Source organism: Lactuca saligna, chromosome 3 (assembly GCF_052625555.1).
Source record: "Lactuca saligna cultivar CGN05327 chromosome 3, ASM5262555v1, whole genome shotgun sequence".
Classification (NCBI taxonomy): domain Eukaryota; kingdom Viridiplantae; phylum Streptophyta; class Magnoliopsida; order Asterales; family Asteraceae; genus Lactuca; species Lactuca saligna.
In genome coordinates this window covers 125,654,781-125,676,662 of record NC_136419.1, presented here as the reverse complement: position 1 = coordinate 125,676,662, position 21,882 = coordinate 125,654,781, and the positions used below count along the sequence as shown (strand labels likewise).

At 35.8% G+C, this 21,882-nt stretch overlaps 2 protein-coding genes and 1 non-coding gene across 3 annotated transcripts; 2 read left to right on the top strand and 1 right to left on the bottom strand.

Moving 5' to 3' along the window:
* Nucleotides 1-6,501: 6,501 nt before the first annotated feature.
* LOC145037961 (small nucleolar RNA R71) lies at nt 6,502-6,608 on the bottom strand. Its single transcript, XR_013679069.1, has one exon. It is a non-coding gene; the product is annotated as a small nucleolar RNA R71 (small nucleolar RNA).
* A 2,776-nt stretch (nt 6,609-9,384) lies between these two features.
* LOC145035952 (putative mitochondrial protein AtMg00860) lies at nt 9,385-10,079 on the top strand. The gene is made up of 2 exons (XM_078984447.1): nt 9,385-9,787; nt 9,901-10,079. Exons 1-2 carry the CDS (start codon nt 9,385-9,387, stop codon nt 10,077-10,079), a joined length of 582 nt encoding a protein of 193 aa, XP_078840573.1.
* A 988-nt stretch (nt 10,080-11,067) lies between these two features.
* On the top strand, nt 11,068-13,315 carry LOC145035951 (uncharacterized). The gene is made up of 2 exons (XM_078984446.1): nt 11,068-11,417; nt 13,249-13,315. Exons 1-2 carry the CDS (start codon nt 11,068-11,070, stop codon nt 13,313-13,315), a joined length of 417 nt encoding a protein of 138 aa, XP_078840572.1.
* Nucleotides 13,316-21,882: the final 8,567 nt, after the last annotated feature.

The window sequence follows — 21,882 nt, the reverse complement described above, 5'->3', positions numbered from 1 at the left end:
AAAGCTTCCTAATATGGTAGAAAAGCCCTAAACTTCACCCAATGAGATCTAGAAGGAAATGAGGTCAAGATAACGACTTGATACCTTCACTTGATGCTAAATGAGGTAGATTTCTGATTCCCACACGTTCCTTGCTGCTAGCCACTTCTTCTCCAAGCTCTTCTCACCTAGAATCTTGTTCCAAAGCTTGAAACACATAAATGGAGCACACACTCATGTCTTAGGGTTTTACTGGGCTCTCAATGGACTTCAAGGAGGCCAAAAGAGGTTAATGATCCCTTAAATAGGGTGCAAAACCCAAGAAATTAGGGTTTCATCCACCAGCTCCTACTCGTCGAGTCCCTTCTTTGACTCGACGAGTAGGTCATTTAAACACGTGGACCAACCCGTTGTTACTCTATGAGTCAGGGCAATCAACTCGTCGAGTATACCTCGAACTCATGAAAATTTAACCATAATTCAATACCCAAGAATTGGGGCTTATCAAAAAAAAGTGGCTAATAATAAATATTTTCTTATACACAAATTAGGACTTTATGATTTTTGTAGTTGTTGAAAAACGTTAATAACATCCATTGCCGATTGTAGTTATTTATGAAGCTATACGATTATTATGTTGTGTTGGTCATTTTTGGCCTTCATTATCTCCTTAAGTTCTTCATTTTGCTCCTTTTGTTGTTTAACAAGCTCCCTCAATTCTTCCAATTCAACATTTTTTGTAGAATGTAATTTGATACTTCCGTTGTACCGTTAATCATGGAATCTGCCTTCACATATGAGCCAAATCCATACATTCTTTTTTTCTTATCATGACCACCAACATCATAAAATATTAGGTTATCCTCAACTTCTTCACCTACAGCTTCTAACTCTTTATTTTTTAAAGGTATCCTACAAAATAATAATAATTTAAAAAATATATCAAAGTTATGAATAACATTAAGTCCACAATACAAAATTTTGCATTGAAATAAATGTGACATCAATTTTTCTGTCTTTTTCATTGTAAATGTGACTCCATTGTGATTCCTTGTATGTGTATACAAGAACAGTTCACTATGTGGTGGATCACGCCCTAATTTTCCATTCTTCATAAATACCATAAAATGTAATATATATATATATATATATATATATATATATATATATATATATATATATATATATATATATAAACATACTAATTTGGATTAACCATTAAAAAACTTACCAAATCAGAAGCAACCTTCAAATGATAAAATGAATCCAACGTTATGACTAGGTTGTGGTATTCCATTAGCCACCCTATCATGCCTATTGGTATTGTTTTGATTAGATTTCTGCTTGTAGTCATTTGTATCCCATTTAGCTTTCCATGAGTTCTAGACTTCTAGTGTGATATGAGTTGGTTTCCTACCAATTGGGGTTCTTTGCATCTTCCGCACGTTGTAGAGATATTGGCCATAATATTGTGGCATGTTCCTTTCCCAACCTTTCCTCACTTGTGTGTCTTTGGCTTCATCCCAACAACAACTTTTCTACACACAGAAATATACACATAAGTTTAAATGTAATTTTTTTTTATCAAAAAACCATCTATAACATATAATTAACTACCTAGAACTCCTCCCAATATAATTCCCTCATTTCGTTGCTTATATTTCCCCAAGTGTACCCTTCTACATCTGCTCTTTGAAGAAAGGATCCACTAATATAGGTAGCACAAGGGCCTGGTGGCACGAACCTGCAAGTAATATGAATGTTTTAGTTTTCATGTCATATGTGGGTGTAGAACAAAAGGTTATATATTGAAAAACTTGTAAACAATGATTCCTAACTCATGTTTTCTTTTCCAAACATCAATATTTAAACATCCATTTGGTCCATAAGTAGAGGAATTGTTTTGACCGACTGTAGTTTCCACAATCGATCCATTAGCATTTTTTGTGGATGTAGTTACGGTTGTTGGTGATGATGATGGGGTAGATAATGGGGTATGTGTTAGGATAGATGTATCTGTTAAAGATGTGGTAGTTGGTTTAGGTAAGGATGATGTGGTAGTTATGATAGGTGTTGAGGATGGTGTCGATGATATAGGTGTTGAGGTTGTGGTAGTAGAAATAGGTGATGAGGATGTGGAAGTCAATGTTGGTGCTTACTATGGTCTCGATGATGTAGGTGCTAAAGTTTTGGTGATAGATGTAAACGTTGAGCATATGGTAGTCGATGTAAGTGTTGACGATGGTGTTGATGATGTATGTGTTGAGTTTTGTGGTAGTAGATGTAGATGCAGAGGATGTGGTCAATGATATTGAGAAGTTGACTTCTTCATCAACTAAAGTTTTTTAAGAATCTTGCAGTTAAGCTCTGTTTGCGGTTCAAAACATGAGGTGCAATGAATCACTTTGCCTTAACACCTTATGATCTTTTTGGTTTCAAGTGCGAAATATTTCTTGATTAAAAGTAAAAAAAAAAAAAAAAATAGTCAATAACAAGTTATTAAAGATGCTAAGATCGTGATTATCTGGGAACAAGAAACATTGATCGACACAATACCACATAAAATAAAAATATATTTTGTATGTTCTGCATGTTGTAAAAATATTGGCCATAACATTATGCAACTTTAGTTTCCCAAGCTTTCCTCCCTTGTGTGCCTTTTGCTTCATTCCAACAACAATTTTTCTACACATAAAAATACATACATAATTTTAAATGTAAATATTTACCAAACAATATTTTAAACCATATAATTAACTACCTTGAGATCCTCCTAATATAATTCCTGCATTTCGTTGTTTAGCTATCCCTAAGCATACCCTAATATAATTCCCGCATTTTGTTGTTTAGCTCTCCCCAAGCATACCTTTCTACATCTACTCTTAGAATAAATGATTTACTAATATAGGTAGCACAAGGGCCTGGTGGCAGGAGCCTACAAGATATATGATAGTTTAGTTCTAAATTCAAATTTATGTGTAGACCAAAAGGTTATATATTGAAAACTTGTGTAATGTATGATTGGTAACTCATGATTTTTTTCAAAACATCAACATTTAAACGTCTATCTGGGCCATAAGCAGAGGAATTGTTTTCAGTGCTGATGTGCATTTTATATACCTGACTAGCTTTAAATTTATAAAACCTAACTACTTAGATAAATTATGCATATATAGGCAGTGTACGTAGTCAGATTATAGAATAGCTTGGTAAGTCACGTGTCGATCACAGAGAACGAAATTTAATTAATAAAATAATTACTAAAAGTTAAACTAAGAAAAACAACTGAAGTGGGGGGGGGGGGGGGGTAATCCGAATTTACAAGTTCAGATTAACTTTATTAAAATACTCAACTAATTACTAAAGTGAACAACTACAAATACGATTTTAAATCAAGAATAAAGGATACTCGTATTTAACTTCAAATCCCTCATGTTTCCCATGGTTGATTTCAAGACAATAGATTAATTATGTTATTTACCAAATAAAAGTTACTAGTCATTATGAGCAGACTAACTAGCATAAGTCAATCCAATAATTTTAACCCCAATAATCATGCAATTTAAGGACACTAAACTGATTTTAAAGATATTTTGGGCTTTGAATGATAAAATCTACAAACTACTATTCTTTGGTTAAGTCTAGTAATAGAGCAAATATTATGATCAAATACTGCTCTCTAACACAATTAAGCAAGTAACTTGTCACCTATACTAGGATATAACTAATCACTAACTCTAAAAATTTAATAATCATAACTATCTAGGTAAAAAATTTCATGCAATTAACTGCAGTTTAACTACACAATATTGAGACACGGCAATAAAGATAGAAACTTTAACTAGCGAGTTTTACATTTATCAAACAATATTTAAATCAAAAACTAATTTCACAGATCCATCAAATAAACAATCAATGCATAGTATTCAGGAATTCAACTAATCTAAATGAAAGCAAGGGTTATCATCCCATAATCATAGCTGGAAAACACATAAATAAAAGGAAAATTAGGCAACCCGAATGAATATGTATGAATTCTTGCTCCAATATCTTTATCCCTTAATCTCTAGTCGAATTTTGCCATCCAAGGGTTCTTGGAAGGGGTTTTCTTTGTCAATAATCGCAGCCCTAAGGCCTCTACCCTTTGGAAATGACCTAATGTCTGGAATATATATAATATCTAATTATAGCCACCGCATCGTGGTTTGACACCACCACTTTGTGGTCCTTGTCGATATCCTGTATTCTCCAAGTCAGCTCAATGATCACAAAGTTTCCATTCATCACACCGCAATGATGATCACCAGGTCGTGGTTGTTGGATTTCTGATATTTGCATATTTAGCTATATTTTTATGTTGCATTTTTATCATTTATTGGATAATTAATTGCATATTATGGACAAAAGATACTAAATATTGTTCAAATTATATTTTCAGTCCAAAAAAGAAGCTCGGAAGCATGAGATATGGATGGAAGCTCGGGAACAAAAGAATGAAGAAAAAGATTTAATTTTGAAGCTACTCGTCGAGTAGGATCGTCTACTCGATGAGTAGATGTGAAGGTTCGCAAAGAAACACGTGGAATCCTTGCCGTACACGAATTTTAAGTGAAGAACTCGCCGAGTAGGTCACTGGACTGAGCGAGTAGCCCCTGTTTTGAGAAAACTATAAATAGAACTCACAAACCCAAATTGAGAACTTTTCTGGAACCCTAGGAGGCTGCTGAACGATTGGAGGTACTGCTAGGACATGTGAAGCTCCAAAATCAATCCTATATTCAATTGTGAAGAGAATCAAGGCAATTTTGGTTTATTCTTAATAACCTTTTGAGTTGAATCATGTCTACACACTTATGTTTATTGTGAACATGGATTGATTATTTGATTAGGATTAATTTTAATTGGTCATTATGTTTTATTAAGCTTGTTAAAGAACCTTATGTGTTAGCAAAACTATTTTTCTGTTAATAAATTAGTAATTACGTTGTATGAACATCTCTTAGTTATTGATTTCGTATAATTTATTGTGACCACATATTTATATGTCTAGGAATAGCGAACGTGAAACTATAATTAATTAGAAGATAGTAAGTTAATGTGTGAGCTTGTTTGATGAACATTAACAAGTGATTAATTGAAGGGACAATTCAATTAACCATTACAAGTCTTATTTAACCCGAATCAATAACTAGAAAATCCGTTAATTTTGGTAATTGGCCACTGCTTGAGTTAATTTGTTTTCTAAGGATTAGTAATAGTGAACGCGAATCTCATCATCTTAATCGGTAGCCAATAAAGAATTAATCTGATACATTGAAATTATCCATGGGAACAAATGAGTCGAACCTAAACAGAAGTCCTCTTTATTATTGAATTTAGTTGGTAATTTCGTGTTCTAGTTGTTAGTTAGTTAAATTGGGTGTTAGTTATTCTAATTAAGTTTCTAGTCTTGTAAAACTAGAGAAAACCCTTCGTTTAATACTTGCTTTTAGATAATATTAGTTTTTTTAGTCTTAATTTTCGGTTTCCTGTGTTCGACACCCTACTTATTTAACTACACCACAATTGATAGGTCCACTGCCTTTGTGTGTCAATTTTATAATTAAAAGTAGGATTAAAACTAGTTGAGTTTACACACATCAAGTTTTTGGTAATTTAGTTATTAGAATTAGTTTTTATAGTTTTATGTTTTACAAATTTAATTAGAAATTTTTTCCATTTCTGCCTTGAACTCGCCGAGTGCAGTCGAAGCTACTCGGCGAGTTCGTCACAGTTTTGCATTTTTAGTTTTTTTTTTGTTCTTTTTACGTGTTTTTCTTGTTTTGTTTGCAGGATTTTCATGACCAGAGGATCCAACACACCCCTGGTTCCCCCTTTTGAAGACCCAGAATCCGCTTTGAGGAAAAACAAAGCCAAGGACGTTGAAAGCTCGAATACACCTAAGAAGTCCCCTTTGACTAGCTTGAAGACAGTTTTTGGGAAGAAAAAGAACAAGAAACCAGGAGAGACCAGCAGTCGAAAAAGCAAAGAAAGCAAGTTAGAAGATATTGAATACAATCCAAAAGAAGCCAAGTTCAAATATGACTACGAAACTGAATACGAAGAGGAAAACGATCAAGAAGGAGACTTGGACAAGACCATAGCGAACATCGATGAAGTTCCCATGGGCGAATGGAAGAAGAGGATACGAGATGATATCAACCCAGGACTTGTGCAACCCACAATTCCCGCAACTGCCAATTTTGAGCTTAAGGGTCACATACTTGCTCAAGTCAAGGAGATCCCCTTCTACGGAAAAGACTACGAAGATGCCTACAAACACTTGGATGAAGTCAATGATGTAGCTGATTATTTTAATGCTCCAAACGTGCCGCGGAAACCTAGCTACTCCGTATGCTTCCAGTTACATTCAAGGGTGCTGCAAAGGATTGGCTCAAGTCACTTCCCCCTAGATCCATCACTATATGGGCTAAGATGAAGGAAGAATTTATTGACCAGTTTTGCCTACCTTCAAAGATAGCCAAGTTGAAGAAAGCTATAGCCAACTTTGAACAACAAACCGGAGAATACCTTTATGAGGCGTGGGAGAGGTACAAAAGTCTACTAAGGAATTACCCGCATCATGATCTTAAAAGCCAACAAGAGGTCTCTATCTTTTATGATGGGGTTAATGTGACTACAAGGCAACTTCTTGACTCGTAAGGACCGCTCACCAAGAAGCCACCCCCGGTGATCAAGGAATTAATTGAGGAATTCTCTAAACACTCTAGAGAATATCATAACCCATGAAATGAAGTAAGTAGGGGGGCAGTGAACACAGTTAATGATAGCATGGCTGCAATGATGGCTAAAATAGATAGTTTAGATAGGAGGAAGACTAAGATGGGTCAAACAATCCATGCTATTCAGGTAGGATGTGAGAATTGTAGATGACCTCACCTCACTAAGGATTGTGATTTGGATGAGAATGGAAACAAGAAGGATCAAGTATTCTATTCAAGTGGCGACATATTTGATGATAATTGGCGAAAACCAAAAAAGGAATGGCTCCTGTATGACGAGTACAAAAAGGCAAAGGAGGAGAAATACAAGAAAAAAGAAAGAGGCTTCTATCAAAAGGAGGAACCGGTTATGGAAAAAAAGGTTGATTTGGAAGATATGCTTACAAGATTCGTAGCCGCATCCGCAAAACGACACAATGATACCGATGCTACACTTAAAGATCAACAAAAAATGTTGAGAGAACACCAACTTATGATGAAAGATCAAAAAGTTTTGCTTAGGAATCAGCAAGCATCTATCCTCAACATAGAAAAGCAGCTAGGGCAACTACCGAGCAATACCGAAAGTAACCTGAAAGGTGAACATATAAACATTGTCACAACAAGGAGTGGGAAGATTGTAACCCCTCTGGCCCTATTTAGAACGAAGATCTAAAACTGGTGCAAGAGAAGGAGGCAGAAGGGCAGAATCAATATCCAAAGACCCAGCAAAACCCAGACCCTACTCGCCGAGTCCATGATATGGACTCGATGAGTCTGACACCTGATAAGAAAAATAAACCTCCAGTTAAGCCATATCAGCCTCCACTACCTTATCCAGCCCGAGCTAGATAGGAAAAGAATGAAGAAGACTACCAGAAGTTTTTATAACACATAAAGGCTCTTCAAATTAATATACCATTCATAGAAGTAGTTGCTCAAATGCCAAAATATGCCAAATTTCTCAAGGAGTTTCTAACTAATAGAAGGAAAATGGAAGAAGTGAAGAAGGTGGTCCTCAACGAGAATTGTTCAGTCGCAATGTTGAACAAAATTGCTAAGAAGAAAGGAGATCCAGGAAGTTTAACATTGCCCTGCCAATTTGGAAACTTGGCTACTATTTATGCACTAGTTGATTCAGGGGCAAGTGTAAATCTAATGCCTTACTCGTTTTTCAAAAAGCTGGATCTTCCCGAGCCAAGGCCCATTCGTATTGCAATACACCTAGCAAACCAGACGATTACATTTCCTAGTGGAATTTGTGAAGATCTTTGGTGAAGGTGGACAAGTTCGTGTTCCCCGCGGACTTTATAGTTTTAGACATGGAAGTAGATCCCCAAGTCCCGATTATATTAGGAAGATCTTTCCTTAATATAGCAAGTGCTATCGTAGACATGCGAGATTCTAAACTTACCATTAGGGTAAGAGATGAATCAGTCATTTTTGGAGTTGATCAAGCCATGAAGCATGCAAGAAGTAGTGACGACACGACATTTTGGATTGACATGTTGGAAGAATTGTTGGAAGATTGGAATGAAGATAAACTAAGCAAGTCCACCATCTCATTTGAAGAAGAGTTTGATGCTGAAAAGGATCTGCTGGAATTAGAAAGACTGCTTGAGGAAGCTGATTATAACGATCTGATCAGAAGTGCAGAAAGTACAACTTGCCGAGTAGCCCCGATGGACTCGGCAAGTCCATCTGAAGAACCCCGAATAGTCGTGATTATTACAACGGACTCGACGAGTTCCCTCACTGGACTCGACGTGTTCAACATTCAGAGTACCAAAAGTGAGCTCAAGGCCCTACCAGATCACTTGGAGTACGCATTTATTGAAGATGGCCAGCAAAAACCTGAAATAATAGCTGCTGATTTGGCCAAACATGAGAAGGAGAACCTTGTGGGTGTATTAAAGAAGAGGCAAGGTGCTATAGTGTGTAAGATAACCGACATAAAGGGAATTAGTCCAGCCTATTGTTCCCACAAAATAAACTTAGAAGATGGGTCAAAAGTTGTCGTGTAACGCTAACGAAGACTCAACCCGAACATGCAAGAAGTAGTGAAAAAGGAGGTGGTGAAATTACTAGATGTCAGAGTCATTTATTCAATCTCTGATAGCCCATGGGTGAGTCCGGTCCAAGTGGTTCCAAAGAAAGGAGGTATGACGGTAGTGGCTAATGAAAACAACGAATTAATTCCAACAAGGACGGTAACCGGGTGGCGAGTTTGCATCGACTATAGGAAGCTAAATGAGGCCACATGCAAGGATCACTTTCCATTGCCTTTTATCGACCAAATGCTTGAGAGTATTTCCGGTCATCTTTATTATTGTTTTCTCGATGGGTTTTTGGGGTACTTTCAAATTCCAATCGACCCACAAGACCAAGAGAAGACCACTTTTACATGCCCGAGTAGAACATTCGCATATAGACGCATGCCTTTTGGGTTATGCAATGCACCCGCTACTTTCCAAAGGTGCATGATGGCTATCTTTCATGATACGATCGAAAAGTTTATGGAGGTTTTTATGGTTGACTCTCGGTTTTTGGGTCCTCTTTTGAGGATTGCTTGTCCAACTTGGATCTAATGCTAGTAAGATGTGAGAAGACCAACCTTGTCCTTAATTGGGAGAAGTGTCATTTTATGGTGAAGGAAGGAATTGTGCTAGGACACAAGGTCTCAAGGAGAGGGATAGAGGTGGATAGAGCAAAGGTGGACACTATAGCCAAATTGCCACCTCCAATAAATGTCAAGGGGGTAAGAAGCTTTTTAGGCCAAGCGGGATTTTATAGGCATTTTATTAAATACTTTTTGAAGATCACAAGACCCTTGACCCAACTTCTTTTGAAGGACGCCCCATTCAACTTTTCTAAAGAATGTCTTGAAGCGTTTAATTTGTTAAAGGAAAAGTTGACTACTTCACCTATTATGGTAGCTCCAAATTTGAGCCTTCCTTTTGAGCCAATGTGTGATGCTAGTGACTTTGCGGTGGGAGCTGTTTTCGGACAAAGGATTGACAAGAATTTTCAGCCAATCTATTATGCAAGTAAGACCCTAAACCCAACACCAGAGAACTACACTACTATAGAAAATGAGCTACTAGCGGTAGTTTTGCATTTGATAAATTTTGCTCCTATTTGGTTTTGTCAAAAACCATAGTTTTTACCGACCATTCTGCCATTAAATATCTTTTTGCTAAACAAGATGCTAAGCCTAGGTTGATTCATTGGGTTTTGCTATTACAAGAATTTGACATTGAAATACTAGATAAAAAAGGGATAGAGAACGTGGCTGCCGATCATCTATCGAGATTGGAAAACCCCATTTGGAAGAGTTAAAAGAAAACAAGATTGGAGATGAATTTCCCGAAGAGAATTTATTGGTTGTGGCAGGAGAGATTCCATGGTTTGCAGATATAGCTAACTACTTAGCTAGTGAATACATCCCAAAAGACTTGACCCACCAACAAAACAAGAAGTTCTTTTCCGAAATCAAGTATTACTTTTGGGATGAGCGATACCTCTTTCATAGTTGTACCGATGGTATGATAAGAAGATATGTATCCGGGAAATCTTGGAGCATTATCATAACGGGCCCACCGGAGGACATCATGGAGCGCAATATATGGACAAGTAAGTTTTTGATTCGGGTTTTTATTGGCCTACTATCTTTAAATATGCTACAAAATTTGTCAAAGAATACGATTCATGCCAAAGGATGGGAAACATTTCATCATGCAACAAGATGCCCCAACGTAGCATTCAAATTTGTGAAATATTTGATGTTTGGGGAATTTACTTCATGGGACCCTTTCCAATGTCAAAGGGAAATAAATACATTTTAGTAGCGGTTGATTATGTATCCAAATGGGCGGAGGCCCAAGCATTCCCACAAATGATGCTCGAGTGGTGGTATGTTTTCTCAATAAATTATTTTCAAGATTTGGAGTTCCAAGGGCCCTAATTAGTGATCGAGGCACCCACTTCACCAATGATCAATTAGCTAAGGTGTTGCGAAAATATGGTGTCCACCATAGATTTTCAACATCCTATCATCCTCAAATGAGTGGGCAAACTGAAGTTACAAATATGGCGTTGAAGAGAATATTAGAAAGATCGGTTGGAAGTAATAAAAAAGAGTGGTCAGATAAGTTGGATGATGCGCTATAGGCGTTTAGAACATCTTTCAAAACACCTACTGGTACTACACCATATCGGTTGGTTTATGGGAAGAGGTGTCACTTGTTGGTTGAAATTGAAAATAAGGCATTTTGGGAAAATGTGCAATTTTGAGTTGGATGAACCTAGAAACAACTGATTGATTCAAATGAATGCCCTTCAAGAACTAAGGAATGAGGCCTACACTAGTTCATTGATTTACAAAGAGAAGACCAAGAATTGGCATGACAAAAGACTCAAGGGTAATAAGGACTTTCACGAAGAACAAAAGGTGTTACTTTTTAATTCAAGGCTTAAACTATATTCGGGCAAGCTTAAGACACGATGGGATGGTCCACTTATAGTGAATAAATTTTTTCCACATCGAACTATTGAGCTACTATCAAGATATGGAACTTCTTTCAAGGACAATGGTCATAGGGTGAAAAGATATGAAGAAGGAATTTTGAGAATTGAAGAACATGAAGAAGGGATGATGCTGGAAGGGATTACAGCAACGTAAGCTCGAAGGAGTCCAACTAATGACTCCTTAAAAAAGAAGCGCTTCCAGGAGGCAACCCGCATTAGAGTTTGATTTCCTCTCTTTTCGGTTTTTTTTTTTTTTTTGCTTAGGATTTGTTTTTATCATTCTTCTTCTCTGTTAAAATGATTGTTTGAGGGAAAGCAATGCTCAAGTGTGGGGTGGCATACATTTTATTTTCAAAACTCAACTCAAATTTTTCACAGAATGAAAAACTCGATGAGTCCATCTCAGAAATTTCGAAAACAAGTTGAATCAGGCATCTACTCGGCGAGTAGGTCCGCCTACCCGACGAGTACATATATTTACCCGAAAATAAATTTTATTTTTATTACATTCTGTAAAAGAGGGGTTTTTACCCTAAATTGCAAAACATTCAGCCATTCTTACGAGCCGCTTCCCCACACTCGACGTGCATACACTCTCAAGCATCCATCTTGAATCTTCTCTTCTTTAGCAATTTCATCCAACAAGGTAACAACTTTAGCTCTTAATCCTTTACAAGTTTCGATTTTTGGTGTCATAACACCCTTAATTCCTGGAAAATCCCATTTTTGGGAAGACTTGGACTTTAGGGTTTCGATTTTTGACAAATTAGGTCGTTTTGGTCGTGAATTTTTACACTCATATGCTCCTGGAACATACCAAAGAAAACCCTTAAAGTAATTTATGGATTTGGCAGGTTAAATTCATTAAAACAGATTTGCATACTCAAGCAGTTCATCCTACTCGTCGAGTCAGTTCGTGGACTTGGCGAGTCCATGGTGCTGATGCCCAGAAATTTGCCATTTTTAATACTTTTGGTACTTTGTTTGTGGTTTTCTTGTTTCTTTGCTGTGAAGGAACCATGTATGATCAAAATGAGATAATGTCCGTGACTTTTGAGTCATTTTTGGAGCAGTGCCACAAGGATTTTCCCGAGGGTGTGGGCCCCTCTACTTGGTGGAACACGATTGCTAACCGGGTTTACGTACCTTCATCCACTCAAGAGGGGAACATTCGTTCCCCGATCCATCGCCTGATCCATCGTCTAATCGCAAGCACTATAAACATGTGAAAGGATGATGATAAATTCCCCACTCTCGACATTTTTTACATGTGGAGTATTATTACTCCTAATGTATTTTGCAATTTGCCATATTGCATGGCAAAATACTTGGCGGAGGGGGCAGTGAAAGAACGGGTTACTTCAAAAATTAATGGTGGCATGTTTGTGACAAGGCTTGAGAGAACCTATGGCATTCTAGATCGATCGGAGGCACGAGCATTGACTATGATTCCTAGTCCTTCCTGTGAGCACGAATTTATTTAGGAGGGCTAGGATCATTGAGGATTATGGAGGGGGCCATATTAGCATCCCAAATGATGATGAACCGTTGATGCCGGAAGAACCGGGAAGGAGGGTACGACAAAGGAGGGCGCAGGTGCCACAAGACCCACCTGTTATTCTGGTGGAGGAGGAGCTACCGATGGATTGCTATTGTTTTGAACAGTAAAGGTACCAAGACGACATCGGGCGGGGAGTGAACTTTACCAATGAGTCATTGATTTGTTTATTTGAGCATTTGCAACTCGCACCAAGGATTGGATACTCGTATATCTGCAATTGGGATGAAAGGGTGCAAAGAAGAGGAAATCAAGCGAGTGGAAGTGGAGCTAGAGGAGATGAGGAAGAGGAGGAAGATTGATGTTTTATTGTGTTATTGTTGTTAAAGACTATTTGTTTTTCTTTGTTTTTATGTGTTAAACTTGTCGGATATTTATTTAGGAATCTGTTTTCTTTTATTACTTGTGTTGTTTTGTTTTCAGATTGAAGGATTGGATGCATGCAAAAGTCTCAATTGTTAACGTTAGAGTGAGGATAGGGTCTAGATGAGAATGTGCATGAGTTAGGGTCGAGTCCGTTATCAAGGAGGGTCTTAGAGTGTTATTTTGAAGAAAATCGAAGAAAATACACTGAGTCATCATAACAAGCCACATTAGAAATGGAACCTACAAGCAGAATGTTTATATTTCTCACTCATCGATGGACTCACCGAGTGCACTTTACCTACTCGATGAGTCTAAGTTCAGTTCCTCATTTTTCTGCTTGATACACTGCTACTCGTCGAGTTACCGTATAGACTCAACGAGTTTATCAATTTTTCATTTTCAAGGCTGATATTCTGCTCATATTCACAACGTTTTTCTGAAGATTTCCGAGTATTTTCCCGGCATTTTTGGAGCTTTCCCACACAAGAAGTGACACCCAAGGCATGGATGAGCAGTTCCGATGTCTAAAGTCAACTAAAGATGGAGCGTTAACATGAAGAAATGTCGGCCTCACCACTACTACTCCAGGGGAGTTTGTTCCAATTCCCTCTTTCTTTTATTGTTCTTTATCATGCATAATATTCAATGGGGACATTGCATAAATTAAGTGTGGGGTAGGGCGTTGGTTATATTAGTTAAAATTTTAGTTAAATTTTGAAAATTTTGAAATTTTTGCATTAAAATTGCTAGGGCTAAATTAGAAAATTTTGGTAAAAGAAATTAGGGTTCATGCTAGTATTATTTTCGATGATTCTTTGAAGACCCAAATGTTTAGTTTAGCCTATATACGTTATAATGCATTTGTGGCCTCCCTTATTCTAGTGAAATCATGTGAAAAAAACACAACCTCGCTTAGTTTGAGGGATGCAATATGTTTAGCATCGCGTACCAGAAATGTATACAGGAAAATTATTATCTTAGTCAATAAATATTGAAGTTGAGCGCCACTACTTAAGCATGTAGGTTTTGAGTGAAAAAAAATGAGTTACATGTGAAAAAAAGAGAGAGAATTACAAGCAAGGTTGTAAGAATTTTCGAGCAGTTAAAGTGAAGATCAAAAGACCAAAATTCCAAAAGTTCAAAAGTTGAAGATACCCAAAAAAAAAAGTCAAGGAAATCAAACAGGTGGCAAATTTGAAGAATTCAAAGAAATCAAAGTTTAAATTATCAAGAAAGTGAAGAATTCCAAAAAGCTCCATAGTGGTATCAAAGAATTATAATTTTTAGAATATGTATGCTTGGGTTACTCAACCAAAAACACCTTGAAACTAGGAGGTTTTCTGCGGATGAATTCGGAGGGATGCAAAAAATGAGAATTGTTCGGAAAAAGTGGGCGAGTGTTTATGAGGATTGTGAGGATTTAGAATCGAGGGGGGTCCTTAGGAAAATTATTTAGACACAAATGCATGTGTTTCGGTCTTGGCATAATGGTTGGGTTCTATTGGATTGTCTTATGTGGTATTGGTGTGCTAAAATTTAGTTTTGCTTGGGGGCAAGCAAAATTCAAGTGTGGGGTATTTTGATATTTGCATCTTTAGCTATATTTTTATGTTGGATTTTTATCATTTATTGGCTAATTAACTGCATATTGTGGACAAAATATACTTAATATTTTCAAATTATATTTTCAGTCCAAAAAAGAAGCTCGGAAGCAAAAGGAAGCATGAGATATGGATGGAAGCTCGGGAACAAAAGAAAGAAGAAAAAGACTTAATTTTGAAGCTACTCGCTGAGTAGGATCGTCTACTCGACAAGTAGATGTGAAGGTTCATGAAGCAACATGTGGAATCCTTGACGTACACAGATTTTAAGTGAAGAACTCACCAAGTAGGTCACTGGACTCGGCGAGTAGCCCCTGTTTTGAGAAAACTATAAATAGAACTCACAAACCCGAATTAAGAACTTTTCCGGAACCCTAGGAGGCTACTGAACGATTGGAGGTACTGCTAGGACGTGTGAAGCTCCAAAATCAATCCTATATTCAATTGTGAAGAGAATCAAGGCAATTTTGGTTTATTGTTAATAACCTTTTGAGTTGAATCATGTCTACACACTTATGTTTATTGTGAACATGGATTGATTATTTGATTAGGATTAATTTTAATTGGTGATTATGTTTTATTAAGCTTGTTAAAGAACCTTATGTGTTAGCAAAACTATTTTTCTGTTAATAAATTAGTAATTAGGTTGTATGAACATCTCTTAGTTATTGATTTCGTATAATTTATTGTGACCACATATTTGTATGTCTAGGAATAGCGAACGTGAAACTAGAATTAACTAGAAGATAGGAAGTTAATGTGTGAGCTTGTTTGATGAACATCAACAGGAGGTTAATTGAAGGGCCAATTCAATTAACCATTACAAGTCTTATTTAACCCGAATCAATAACTAGAAAATCTGTTAATTTTGGTAACTGGCCACTGTTTGAGTTAATTTGTTTTCTAAGGATTAGTAATTGCGAATGCGAATCTAATCATCTTAATCGGTAGCCAATAAAGAATTAATCTGATACATTGAAATCATCCATGGGAACAAATGAGTCGAACCTAAACAAAGGTCCTCTTTATTATTGAATGTAGTTGGTAATTTTGTGTTCTAGTTGTTAGTTAGTTAAATTGAGTGTTAGTTATTCTAATTAAGTTTTTAGTTTTGTAAAACTAGAGAAAAACCTTTGTTTAATACTTTCTTTTAGATAATATTAGTTTTTTTAGTCTTAATTTTCCGTTTCCTATGTTCGATACCCTACTTATTTAACTACACCACAATTGATAGGTCCACTGTCGTTGTGTGTCAGTTTTATAATTAAAAGTAGGATTAAAACTAGTTGAGTTTACACACATCAATTTCACATTTTGGCACATACACGAAAGTTGTCCGAAAATTTGTCTAGTTTTTAGATCATTTTGAATCACCTTAATAGGATTTACGAGTCATGAGATATGGCCAAAATACTAAAGAGGGGTCAATCTATCCTACAACATCCTTTTTGTGTCTTATTCTTGCCTAAACTCACATTTTCCTACTTCCAGCTCCTCATTTTCTTCCTTTTCATCCTGAGCATGCCTCTTCTACTACAGAACAAATTTCAACCATAATAAGTACCTTATGACCCAAAATAAGCATAATTGTAGCTAAAATTATTATAAATATGCGCAAAATATATAATTAAATATGCTCATATCAACCACCTACAATTTCTACAGCATATCCATTAGCATTTATTATGGATTTAGTTACGGTTGTTGGTACTAGTGATGGATTATATGCTGAGGAATGTGTTGGGATAGACGTATTTGTTGTTCAGGATTCGGTAGTTGGTTTAGGTATGACAGATGTGGTAGTTATTGTAGGTACTGATGCCACCAGTGTTGATGAATATGTTGATGATGGCGTCGATGATGTAGGTACTGAAGTTTTGGTCGTAGGTGTTGGTGATGAGGATGGAATCGATGATGTAGGATCAGAATTTTTTTGTTGTAGATGGAGATGCTGAGGATTTGGTAGTGATCAATTTATGTACTGAGAATGGTGTCAATTATTTTTCTTTAGAGGTTTTAGTAGTATATGTAGGTTCATTCGATGTGGTCGATGATTTTAAGAAGTTGAAATCTTCATCAACCTAACATTTGGTTAAGAATCTTGCAGTTGAAGTCCTGTTGCAGTTTAAAACCTGAGGTGAAATGAAATATTTTGACTTAACACTGGATGCTCCTTTTGATTTCAAGTTCAACATCATTCCTAAGTACATGTAAAAAATAACAGTAGCCAATACCAATTTATTGAAGATGATAAGATCATGCTGATAAGAGAACAAGAAACGACGATCACAACAATAGTAAATAAAAATATATTTTAGATGATTGAAAACCTATGTTTTAAAAGTGATTAGTCCACAAACGTAATGAAGAAATGTAGGTTTGGATCAATAAGATGTCGAAGATGATAACATAAAATTTAAACCCTATTTCTAATAAGGTAATTGGCTCTAATATGCAGGCTTAACGCATGTAGATTGGAGGGAATGGACTTGCAAAAAATTTTGTATCCCCACTAATGAAAAATTCAAACAGTTAAAATACAAATTAGAGTTAATAATTTAGTAATTCAAATTTTTTGAATTAGTTCTAGTGAGATAGAAAGGGTAATGTGAAGAAAGAGCAACGGGTAACGAGGTGTTGATTACATAATGAAAAATATGCTATCATTAGATTAAAAATTATCAAAAAAAATTTAATTATAAATGAGAATTAAACAATATTAAAAAAATGTAGATGGATAAAATGTAAATCTTTATGTTATTATGATTGAAACATAATTTATATATAAAAGATGTATTTTGAGCATAGAATAAAATAAATTGTGGGAGTTACGACCTATTAATGATGTATAAGTGACAATGGGTTAGGGTTCATTTGGTGATATTGGATTATAGATTCATGTTAAGACCGACGGATGACATATGCTTCATGGGTCATGTACATTGGGTGGTAGTGGCTTATAGTTTGATGTTAACATCCATGGATGACATATGGGTCATGGGTCATGTGCATTGGTGGTAGTGGCTTATAGTTTCATGTTAGGACCCATGGATGACATATACGTCATTGTTCATGTGTATTGGGTGGTAAAAGCTTATAGTTTCATGTTAAGACCCATGGATGACATGTGGGTCATAGGTCTTGTGTATTGGGTGGTAATGGCTTATAGTTTCATGTTAAGACCCATGGATGACATATGGGCCATGGGTCATGTGCATTGGGTGGTAGTGGCTTATAGTTTCATGTTAAGATCCAAGCATAACATATGGGTCGTGGGTTATGTGCATTGGGTGGTAGTAGATTATAGTTTCATGTAAAACCCATGTATGACATATGGGTCATGGGTCATGTGTGTTGGGTGGTAGTGGCTTATAGTTTCATGTTAAGAACAATGGATGACATATGGGTCATGGTTCATGTGCATTGGGTGGTAGTGGTTTATATATTATTAAGTTAAGACCCATGGATGACATATGGGCCATGGGTTATGTGCGGGTGGTAGTGGCTTATAGTTTCATGTTAAGACCCATGGATGATATATGGGTCTTAGGTCATGTGTATTAGGTGGTAGTGGTTTAATGGTTCATGTTAAGACCCATGGATCACATATGGGTCATGGGTCATGTGAATTGAGTAGTAATGGCTTATAGTTTCATGTTAAGACACATGGATGACATATGGGCCATGGGTCATGTGCATTGGGTGGTAGTGGATTACATTTCATTTTAAGATCCATGGCCCATATAACTTAATGCCATTACCCTTAAACCATAACCCATATGACTTAATGCAATAACCCTTAAACCCTAACCCATATGACTTAATTCCATTACCCTTAAACCCTAGCCCATATGACTTAATGTTATTATCCTTAAAACCTAACCCATATGAATTAATGACAAAACCCTTAAAACCTAACCCATAATGAATTAATGCAATAACCCTTAAACCTTAACTCGTATGACTTAATGTCATTACCCTTAAACCCTAGTCCATATGACTTAATGCCATTACCCGTAAACCCTAAACCATATGACTTAATGCCATAACGCTTAAACCCTAACCCATATGACTTAATGTCGTAACCCTTAAACCCTAACCCATATGACTTAATTCCATTACCTTTAAAACCTAGGCCATAAGAATTAATTCAATTACCCTTATGTAGATGTTGGATACTGTTGTGAGGTGTTGAATGTCTTGGAAAGTTTCGATAGTTTGTAATGTTATTATAATGACATTTTTGTTTCAAAGCTTTTATGTAAAGTCCCTTATATTTTTTGAGTGTTTTCTGTATCCATATAAATATGGGATGTATACTAGAGATAGCTAAGAACTTTTCGTGAATTTTTCTAAACTCTCTCTATACTTTTGAAAGCAAAATTGAGCGAAACAGAGTTTATTTAGATCTCATATTCATCATTCTTACTTTACTCTTATGTTGTAATTCATACTCGATTTCATTACAACTAGATTTGGTATCAGAGCAAGATTCATATAGAGTTGTTTTGATTTTATGAGTTTTTGAAAAAGTTTTGAGTGTCATTCTAGATTTTAATTTTCCGCCCTTTTGCTTCATAAAATAATTTTAGATCTTCTATTGTAAGTCAATTCTACGTTCTAGTTGTATAATTGAGTGTTCAATTGTTGAATTCTGAGTGTTTTAGCTGTTTGATCTCAATCTGATTTGAGCTTTTCTCAAAACAAATTCGTACAACATTGGCTAACTTCAACATGAACACAATGACTCCTTACTCTCATCTCCTTGGTTCATCAACGAAGATTCCGATACCGATTCCTGAGTATTACAATCAGAGCGTTGATCGGATGGAGGAATACTTGAACGGAATGGATGAAGAACTTTGGAAGTGTATTCTCGGTGATGTTTGTCCTTTTGCTGTTGTTCAGAGTATTGGTACCTCTTCTAACAATCAAAATGTCAATGAACAGTCTGAAAAATCATTGAAGAATGAAAAGAAGTGTATGAGAGAACTCAGAGTTGCTCTTCCTCCTATTTTTTACAGTTACATGCACAACTTTAAAACTGCAAAATAGATTTAGGATACTTTGAAGGAAAAATCTCAAGGAAGCGAAAAAACAAAGATCACTTCAGTCAAACAATGTCTGTTCAAATTAAGAGAATTCAAGCAGAAGGAAGGAAAGACCATTGAACACTACTAGAAAAATAGCCTTTTACAATGTGTAATGTGTGTCGTAAAACGCTCAAACGATCCGCAAATACGTGTCAGGGAAGGCCCTGCATAACGAGAGACGACACGCTTTTGCGCATCATCTATTTACAATTCACATTTACGATGCGCCTTTACGACGCTCATTTACGACATGCATTGCGTGTCAAGTAAGGCCCTATCATAAAGGAAGACGACACGCATTTGCGTGTCATCTTCCTTACGACGTGTGTTTAGGACACGCATTGCATATCATTACAACCCCTGTCATAAATGAAGATGACACAGATTTGCGTGTCATAAAATTCAGCAACCATTTACAATACGCATTTACAACATGCCTTTACGATACTCATTTATGCATAATACAAATAAATAACAACAAATATATACCAAAACAACTAATTTCATCCAATAACATCATGTCAAAAAATTGTAATACATTTATATTAAGGGGATCTTATTTTACATTGTTAGTAAGAGGTTTTCTATAACTATAAAACATAATACTGCTTTTCTATTAAGAGGCACCTTCTTGTTTCAGATATCATGTCAAAAAGATCCTCCATATCATTGGTTTTCCACCTGGTATACTGGATTGCTGTCCACCGAACGTGGATGGCAAGTAATGACATGAACACTAGATCCATATTTTGGTTTGCCCATTATAAGAACCTGTTGCAAGACACCAACCAAAGCCATCAATGATTAGGTATAGCTATGAACACATAGCTGATAACAAACATGGATAAATCTTGAAATTGTCACCTTCACATTTTTGATAGTACAAAAAGGGAAAACTTTGATAGATAAAAAGTATCAATTGAAAATAGACCTCATTTTTTGCATATGACCACCTTCAAAAGAGAAGTTCGACTTTTCACACTTCATACTTCTCATATAATCTAAATCACATGATCAGTTCTTCCATGATTCTGCACCATTATCTTCTAGAAATTTGCCATCCAAGAAGCCAGGTTTTTGTGAAGAAAAAAAACAAGGAAACGAAGAATGGGTCATTACGAATACACACACATAAAGATATTGAAATATGTTACCTTAAACGTACTAATGTAGAAGTTGTAGTTTTTCCAATAAGTGTAAAAATTATACTTTTGAAATATAAATTTAATTTATTTAAAATCGTGAGGATATATTAAAAAGATTTTACATAAGATTTAATTACTAAATTATCACATAGTCATGTCGCGATTATTATTTCCTCATTCAACTTGCACACATCTAACATAGTGAGGCTCTGTAGAATTAAGTGTGTCCATTAGTTGTTGCAATTGAAGCTGTGCATTATTACCATAGGTTAGTTACACATTAGCATTCAATAAAAGCTTATATGAAAATGTCTCATGTGTTGACTTTAGGAACATTCTAAAAGTAGAAAAACTGATATTGTGAAATAAATTTAAATAAAGACATCTTAAATCTACACTAGTTGATAATTAATACATTGTTATACCAAGCTTCATCTAGAACATCTTGGTTATCAACAAATTCAATGTAGCTCCAATTGATATCCTCCATTTTAAAGACACGCTGTAATTCAAACATGATTTTTTTGGGAGTCCGAAACAATAACAGCTCATGCTAACAGTGATTAAAAGAAGTTCAAACAGTTACCTAGTTGAAATGTTGTTGCAACTTCTCATTTGAAAAGTTAATGCAAAACTGATCAAAGCTGTGTGTATGAGGAAATTGACACAACAATATATGTGACTTTTCATAGTCAAAATGATCACACTTTATTTGAAATGGAGGGAATACGACATATGCTTAGTTGCCACTTGTTGTTCTTCAAGCTCTCAAAACCATAGATTTCCAGAACGCCAACCATACATTTTGAGTTAGGATCTTGTCCAATCGATTTATTAATTTTATCCAACAAC

Excerpts from the sequence above, each read along its gene's own strand:
- LOC145035951 (XM_078984446.1), top strand. The coding sequence starts at position 11,068 with ATGAATGCCCTTCAAGAACTAAGGAATGAGGCCTACACTAGTTCATTG. Across the intron at positions 11,418-13,248 it reads CTGGAAGGGATTACAGCAAC|ATTGAAGGATTGGATGCATG; the intron begins GTAAGCTCGAAG and ends TTTTGTTTTCAG.
- LOC145035952 (XM_078984447.1), top strand. The coding sequence starts at position 9,385 with ATGGTGAAGGAAGGAATTGTGCTAGGACACAAGGTCTCAAGGAGAGGG. Across the intron at positions 9,788-9,900 it reads TCAGCCAATCTATTATGCAA|TTTTTACCGACCATTCTGCC; the intron begins GTAAGACCCTAA and ends CAAAAACCATAG.